Genomic DNA, 8,803 nt, shown 5'->3' with positions numbered 1-8,803 from the left:
AACAGAGACGCCTACTTCTGCAGCCCTTAAGCGAGCACGGCGCAGAACGCGCGTTTGTTCTCCGCCGTGCGTTCACTCCCCGTGAAAGACGCGCCCCTCGCGCCCTTTCACTCGCACATACAGCGTTCGGCGCGCGGCGACGATTTCTTCTCTAAATGACGTCATACGGAACCTCACGGCGACGGCGACGCCGACGGCAGAAATCTGCTTTTGAGTGTCCATATAATTGCTATCGCAATAAAATATGGTTGTTGAATACTTTCAGTGTTGAATCACAGGCTGTAATTGCAAGCTTCGTGTTTTAATATGCATGTCACCCAACTGCACGAGCACTCGTGATAGGGAAGTACTAAAAATACAGGATCACGTTTGTCCCAACTGAGGTACGCATTACCGTTGCCATACAACACAGCATTTGCATTTCATGCACTTTAAACAAGTATGCGTTGCAAAGGTGACACGCATATATACACAACACCAATGTGCCAGGAGTTTCATTAGCTTTGTGCAATTACAAGCTTAGAAGCGGACTGTTTAAGCCGTCGATAGAGTTTCATAAGTTTTGCAAACAATCTGGTTGGGACTTGCGCTCAATCACCATGCATGGTTGCGGGAAAAGTGACTGGAAATCATGAAGCATGCAAGCTGCGAACAAGCCACGAAATTTGCGGTTAGTTGGTGCCACATAGCAATTACATTGTGAACTATGTTTGGAGCACAGCACATCTTTTGTGCAATTGTCATCAGCGGAAGTCCGAATATTTTGTACGTGAGAGAACACTTACTTGTTTCTAAGAAGTCAAAATTCGCCGGACTTGAGAGGAGGTGCAGAACAGTACTCTATCTGGGAGATGATGGGGTCACTTTCACGCTTAGTTGCAACTGGTGCGCGAAGTCCTTGAACAGCAGCGACAGCTATTTGGCGTCGTCAAAGCTTGAAAGACCGCTTGAAGTGTGGCCGTTTAGAAAAACATTAAAACGATTGGTGAAAAACCAGCACGCAATTAACACGGACAAGGGAAGAAGATAGTACAAGCGCTGGCCTGTGTTCCTCCCGTAATTGTCCGTGTTTGTCCTGGCAGCGCTTGTCCTGTGTTCCTTCCTTGTCCGTGTTTATTGCGCGCTGTTTTTTCACTGATGGATTCGTACCAATTAGCTCACATTCATACCCTGTCATCTTAAAACGACTTTCCCGGAAACAGGCCGTTCCACTGCTTCTTGCCCAGTATTCGTGGAAAGTGATTGTTGGGGCCAGTTCTAGGCGCTTTCTTGCGCCACAGTCCCAGAGGACACGGAGGGATGTCGGGGACCGGGCAGTGTAGTTTCTGCGAGGATATGCCTTCATATTCAGTGCTGTACACTGGTGCATCCGGTGCTTCTACAGCCTTTGCGCAACGATTTGCCGCACACTGCGACGCTACTGCCGGTGAAGTGGCGGCCTCGGTGTCTTCCGTAGGCATTGATGTCTGCGTTGCTTTCACCTCACCGCTTTCCACGGCTTGTTCCTCAGTGCGTGGGGCATTGGCTGCCGTGCCAGAGACAGTCCTTGATACGTCCACGGCATCGGCGCCGACACACCTCAGAAAAGCTTCGCTCTCGAACGTACAACACGGTCCGAGCGTGCTTCCTTCGAACACGCAGGAACCTTCACTGCCGTAGACTTCTGCTGCGGCGGTGTATCTTTCTATCACGGGTTGCATAGCTGATACAAGGCAGGGTGGTCGGACCGCATAAAGTTGGTGATCTTCAGACATTGTTGCTTAACTCGGGCCAACAGCGCGCCAATAAATAGACCTGCTTGATTTGGAATGCACCGCACGGTACAGCAGTCCGAGTTGGAACCGACCGGCACGCCAAACTAAGCACCTAAGCAGTCAAACAAGCCAAACCACAGAACACCCATGGCCAAACTGTGCGATTCAAATTATGCGCAGCTTGTGCACGTAGGCGATGGCGATACGGCCGACCTATGATAAGGCACCAAATATGACGACGGTGGTTACTAGTTTGGGAAAATAAGCAGATTTAGTCTATATCAAAATAATACAAAAAAATTATAGTGAACTTATCTTCATCTTGCTGTGCAAATAAAAACGCACGCAAACAGCGTTCACGATGATGCTGACCAGACCATCATCATCGTGGTTCTCGCGGGTGCAGACGCTCGCTCGCGTTGCTAGGCTGGCTAGAATTTGAATTTAGCTAGCATTTGAATTCCCCATTGACCCTCTCAAAAAAAAAAAAAAAAAAAAAGAGAGAAAAGAAAAAAAAGACGTTTTAGTACTCGGTCTGCGATTCTTGACTAATCCCCCCGAGTGGGTACATCTGCATCTTGATCATAAAGTCGCCGTTGAACTCTGATGTGCTCAACACCGGCAAACGGCTTGAAACATGCAAGCACATCAAGCGGCAAGCCCAGTTTTTTTTCGACCGAGCACAGCGTTCACTAGTGCGCTTACAACTTCCTGGATTTTCAACTTTATGCGCGGGCTATTTTGAGAGCACGGACCCCGCAGCAGTTTGTGAGAGCGCAATACTGTAAGCTACATTTACAGCAACGTTACTAGATCTAGCAACGGTGATTTACAGGGTGTCCCAACTGTCATGTACCAAGACTTTAAAATATGCAAATATCACGTAGCTGGTAATGTTTGCCGTCGCTTGGAGATACCCAGATTATTTTTTGCATTCCTGCTAATTACATAATTAGTCTTAAGTCGTAACTTCCCAAATATTGTAATTAGATTAAAGGTGTCAATGACAAAATTGTAGAGCAACATGAAAAACTCGCAATACAGAGAGACAGAAGAAAGGAAAGGCAGGGAGGTTAACCAGATGGGAAGATCCGGTTTCCTACCCTACGCTGGGGATAGTGGGGAGGTGACAGGAAAGTAGAGATAGAGAAAGAAAGGAGCACAGATACACAATCGCAATACAGCTTTCTGTTGCTCAATACGTGCTACATAAAAGTGTTTTTCCAAGCGTGAAAGAAGCCCGCGAAGGCACATGAAATAGCCGCGCGACTGGCCGCTCGCGGCATTTTGCGTGTATTCGCGAGCTTCTAGAGCAACATAAAGAGGTCGCACCAGTTAAGAAAAGGCAATAAAATTGTCCGAACTGCACTTCTTTCTCTTGAAATGCGTTGCCATCAACATACTTTTTTTTATCAGTGGTTCACCATGATATATGCCTTCATATCCCTGGTATAACTGCACTTGCAACAAGTTTAAAGATACCTAAATTCTATATTACTAGGGCTAAGTTGCGCTTTTTAAATAGTGTCAGCCTATGGTAGTATCGTAGGATCAAGATGTTGCTTCACTCCCTTAATTGATTTTACAGTTTTCATCTTCAGAGAGGCATCTGCCTGACATCCATTCAGGCAAAGAGGATTTTGAGCCATAAGAAGGCTACTTTAGTTGTTAAAGAAACTGCCCAAGCCATATGATCACAGAAAGGGTTGGCATCACGGAGTGTAAAAGGCGGCATAGCTCCGAGAAAGAAGAGCCTCGGTGAGCCTGCGAAACCTGCTTTGACACCTCAAAAGGTCAACATCATTGAAGGTTGGTCTGCTGTGTATATATAATGTAAATTGATATGACTATTCTGGACATGCATGTAACATGCTACCTTTTATTTTGCAGCAGCCCTCTCCCATTGGGCACCGGTGAATGACCTAGATTCATTTGCCACAGCTGCAAACTTGACAAATATATTGTCAGAGAAAATCCAGGATTGCATCAAAGCCGAGCGAAGAGCTTTGTTTGAATCAGTAGCCAACCACAGCGCTGCTTCAAGGCTGAGCAGCGAAGGCCTAGTCAATCTGTGATATTAATAAATTAATTTCTTCTATCACATGGAATCCTTTGGAGTGGTTGAAGTGCTAGTATGATCATTATCCACAAGTTCAAGATTATTTGAGCTAGCTGGAGTACATGGACATTCTGGCACATACAGGGACTGGTTTTGGGACTGGGACCAGCTGGCAACTGGGAATGTTCCAAACTGGTCCCAGTTACCAAGTGGGAATGTGTTCCTTAAACCAATTAAACTGGAACCAGTTGCATGCCAGTTATATACCAGTTGCAAATTTTCACTTGGGATAGTCAAAACAGCGTGCTTAAAATTTGTGTACTTATGCATAACAAGGTAAATATTGATGCAGCTAAACTACATCTCCACTTTACAAATTGTTTAAAATATTCCCTTCTTCCACAAACTACACGAGAACGAAATAGCCTTTTCTGTTTGCTACTGAAAGTCAAATCAAATCATCTTTATTCTAACATCAGAGGTTGAAGATGTGGTCTGGGGTCAAGAAGCCACACAAGGGGCTTGACAAGGCCCACACACCTGTATACATGGCAGGAATAAATGCTGCTGGTGAGCAAGAACTGTGTTAGTTTTAGACAACAGTGCTGAATAGAAAAAAAAATTACGGGGGATACTTAGAATTTAAATTTCCAAGAATGTGAAGGCGAAAGCCTAGTTGGACAGCCCCCTGGACATGTAGCGCCCTCCGAAGCTTGTTCCGCTCGCTCATCATTGCCGGCAGTACTCCTGTTCACCCCCGTCGGTACCTTCACCTCTCAATGCGGCTTGTCTTGCACATACAGCAGCGGCCTCTCGCTCCATCAATTCTGCATTCCCAGAACGCCTGCGTCGCATTAGGGCCGCATGTTGGTCTTGTCAGGCCGCTACCGCAGCTTCATCCATAGCCGCTTCCTCCCGACAGCGGTTACGACGAGCTGCATATCGAGCTGCTCTAGCCTCTTCTGCCATGGCGTACTTTCTCGGTCTTCCCCGCCCGCAACTAGAGCCTGGTGCGTCGTCACCTATAGTGATGTGGAATGAGGCTCGGAACCCACACGGCAACGTATACAAGGCGGCGCGCGAGCATGCTGCCGCCATTTCCAGAACGTTCTACGGGCACCCCCGCTGACATTTCCCTCCTCCTCCCTGGTGCAGTTGCCCTTTCCCTCAATGCCCTCCTGCGCCACCGCTGACATTTCCCCCCTCCTCCCCAGTGCAGTTGGTGCCCTTTCCCTCTACGCTCTTACTGTGCCGCCATCGCCCTTTCTGAGAACTCTCCTCCGGCACTGCTGTTTCCCTTTCCCGGCGTGCTTCCTTTTTCTGTACCTCACAACACGGCCTTGAAACATAGAGATCTAAGGCTTTCGCCTTAAAATGAATTGAAAGTACAGTAAATGCAAGAAAATAATGGATACAAAGGACACACAAAATGTGTGAGCGTTGGGTATACAATAGATTGATTTACAATGAACAGAGCAGTGAGGCATGATATTCATCAAGGTGAGCTCGGCAGATGATTTAATAAGTTATGAGGTACAATATTCAGTATTTGGGCCTTCTGTAATTTGTTTGCGTATGCAGAATAGCCAATAGTTCAGGGTAGGGGGTGTATTATGTCCGAGACTTCTGCTTCAGCTTAGCAATGCTACCTAAAAGATTTTGTTTTAAGAGGCCATTGTGATAGTTCCATAAGGGCAGGTTGTAAACGTATGAACTGGTTACTAAGACGGGGGCATTCGAAATAGCACAAACTGCCATTTTCTATAACTTTTGCTGTTTGTAAACATTTATGAACGAGGTCATGCCCTAGACCAAATGACAATGATTTACACAAGCAAGACAAAAACAGAGAATCATAAGTAAGAGTATGATGGCACGCCAGAAACCTTGCTAGAAGCTAGTATTACTATGTGCGCATTCCATGACCTATGTTCGACTGTACAACATCTAGGCATATTAGAAGGACACTATATATATCTTCAGAATTGTTAGAGTTTTAATGAAACCTGCGAACCAGTTTTGCAATATCTTGGTCTAAACATTAGTGCGGCCTTTCCATCGCTGACCCCATTTCTATCTGAAATTGAAAGCAATATACTTACCCTCCAAGATTGTCTTATTACGAGAGATTTATAGATCTGTATGGGCACATCTTCCCAATTTCTTTAACCCTCACTAAATTGAAATGCTATATATGCCTGTTTTTGTTTTTTCAAATTCTGCTAGGTATTAGAGTTACTCTGTTATACATGCTTAACTCCATGTTAGTTTTTCTTTCCTATTGATGGTATTAGCAATTTCCTGCTCACTCGAATTATCGTTTGAACTGTACCAATTTTTTCACGTTACTTTCATCTTTGCAACTGCCCACTGTATGTTCCCACCTGCAACAATGCCTTTGGGAAACAGGCACTATTTTTTCAGAGTGGTAGCATGCATCTTGTCCCTGATTGTCATTTTCTTCCTTACAAAATAAAGTAATGAACTGGCCAAGTTGGAATTGCAGATCCATGGTAGCTTTCAGCGCAGAATACATGAAACACATGGGAACCCAAAATTGTAATGACACGTTGCAAGTTTTACATTTTTATTTCACATTGTCATCTTATCAGTTTCTTTTGTTCCTATGTGTCTCATGTATTCTGCGCTGAAAGCTACAATGGACTCCACTTCGAGTAAATGTGGCATCTGGACACCTTGGAACAGCAATGCATCACATTAGTACAATTTAACATTGCCTGTAAGGCCCCGTTAAATAAGTGAACAGCAAGATTATTGTTAATGGCACCTACAGATACAGGATGGCTGGCTGAAGAAGCCTGGTTAATTATATTGCAAGCATTAGCAAAAAAAGCTGTCGCAGTTTCACCCAAAAGGCAAAGCATCAATTGCAATAGCAAATTTGTAGAGAGCTATACGGAGTAATTATAGTAGCTTTATCAGCTGTATAAACTTGGACATGCAGCAGCACCGGCAACACGCAGAACTGTTGTCGACGCCGTCGGCGTTTTGCCTGCGTTCGCACAAAACGCGTGCGGCATTGGTGACTGTTGCCGGAGCCTCTGGGGGCGGCTCGGAGGTTTTCGACATCAGAACGGGACACTAGACGAGCTGCGTCGGAAGTCTTTACCACCTTCTCACCTCACAACGTTTTGATATGAATACGCACTTGGTGCCGCAGCTAAACGTCGCCTCCCCCCCCCCCCCCCCCCCACGGCCTTTCGCGCGTCGGAAGAAGGCGCGTTTGCTCTACATATATGGTGATTGTAAAGGAGGAAAGAGACGCCTACTTCTGCAGCCCTTAAGGGAGCACGGTGCAGAACGCGCGTTTGTTCTCCGCCGTGGGTTCACTCCCCGTGAAAGCGCGCGTCCCTCGCGCCCTTTCACTTGCACATACAGCGTTCAGCGCTCGGCAACGATTTCATCTCCATTGACGTCATACGGAACCTCACGGCAACGGCAGAAATCTGCTTTGGAGTGTCCATATAATTGCTATCGCAATAAAATATTCTCAAGTGGTTAAGTACCCTGGTCACCATGCTTATTTAGGTGCCACTGCTGCCTTGCACTGAAATATGTAGAAATACACTGTGCACAGAATGTTGTGAACATACACAGCACTTTCTAAAACACCAACAGTCACAATCACCAATTGTAAATGTTGCAATGGTCCGATCATTACAAGAGGCAACAAATTGACTTGCCAAATTTAAAACTGAACGGAGGGACCTCGGGCATTCTATCAACCCATAATTAATTCAGATTAAACTATTGTTACCTCTTTTGATGATAGGCTAATGTAGATATTAACATTACTTGGATGACTTAAAAATAAAACAAATGATGTATGAATAGGTGGTCTTCATCAAAGGCACAGTCATTTCAGGAAAAACGTTTATTCTATCACAGCACGGTGAGAAAGAGAAGGGGAAAAAAAATTCACATCTTCAGATGACCAGTGTAATTTTCAAGTCGCCCACATTCATGTCTTGATAGGCTCTCCTGTTCCGTCAACTTTGAACCCCTGCTTCTCAAGCTCCGCTCTGCAAAGTGTTAGAAGAATTCATTAGCACACAAATCAGCGTGTGGAGAAACTACACCGCGTTACGTCATGCTCACATACCGGAGTTGCTGACTGAAGTCATCTTCAATGTTGTCATCATCCCAGTTGTCTTCCCAGACGTTCACGTCTTGGGAATCTTCGGCTTTTGCCGTCCACTCTGCATGCAAATATATAGCCCGAATCATGAGACGATGGAAGCTATTAGTGGCTTGTTTACATTTTTTTGACTTAGTTTAGAAAAATAACAGAACGAAAAATGTAACCTCAATTCTTTCGAGTACCACACGCGTTAATACTCGTTCTCACCCCATGAAATATTTTTTCCGGAGAATGTGCTCGGACAATGCAGACCGCCCTAAGAATTCTACGTAGCACAGCTGTAACTATGAGCGTCGATTCCAAAGAAGGCTGAAGCTACAACGCAACCACAAACCAAGGAGTATATAACGTAAGGCAAGCAGATGATCGCCTAGAACGCCGATCCAACGACGATGGGTTATTCTGCCGGTGATTCGACCACCCGTTGTTTCTCTACGTCACTTTTCTGTAGAGGCACCTCTACCAGGCACCACATCTTTTTTTACATTCCAAAGAACGGTCTAGTCATGCACAACACGTAGTAGAGCACGCATACTCATGGCGAGGAAAGCATGACAAAGCGAAATGGTGCTACCCGATATTCAGCTTCATCTCAGCGTGACAGCCGTATAAGGGCACAGAAACATTCTTTTATGTTTCATGTCATGGTCTAGACCTCACCTTCAGTAGGAAACTCCTCAAACTCGTCATCTTCTTCGAGAAGTCCCAGATCGACCTTCGCTTTCGCGTTCTGGTCAGCCATTTTGCAAAAACAATCGATTCAAATGAAGCGATGCATTCTGGGAGGCATGTATGGTCAATTCAGCCTTACATTTGCAGTCGTCATTC

General features: G+C 45.4%; 1 protein-coding gene across 1 annotated transcript; it reads right to left on the bottom strand.

Annotated features, from left to right (window-relative positions):
• Nucleotides 1-7,693: 7,693 nt before the first annotated feature.
• LOC119455165 (26S proteasome complex subunit SEM1-like) lies at nt 7,694-8,792 on the bottom strand. The gene is made up of 3 exons (XM_037716615.2): nt 8,636-8,792; nt 7,937-8,033; nt 7,694-7,856 (listed from the first exon to the last, which is right to left on the bottom strand). The coding sequence occupies exons 1-3, from the start codon at nt 8,715-8,717 to the stop codon at nt 7,796-7,798; spliced, it is 240 nt and encodes a 79-aa protein (XP_037572543.1). The 5' UTR covers nt 8,718-8,792; the 3' UTR covers nt 7,694-7,795.
• Nucleotides 8,793-8,803: the final 11 nt, after the last annotated feature.

This window comes from Dermacentor silvarum, chromosome 6 (genome assembly GCF_013339745.2).
Source record: "Dermacentor silvarum isolate Dsil-2018 chromosome 6, BIME_Dsil_1.4, whole genome shotgun sequence".
In the NCBI taxonomy this organism is placed as follows: domain Eukaryota; kingdom Metazoa; phylum Arthropoda; class Arachnida; order Ixodida; family Ixodidae; genus Dermacentor; species Dermacentor silvarum.
The sequence above is the reverse complement of the archived record's forward strand: the minus strand, read 5'-3'. Positions and strand labels throughout refer to the sequence as shown.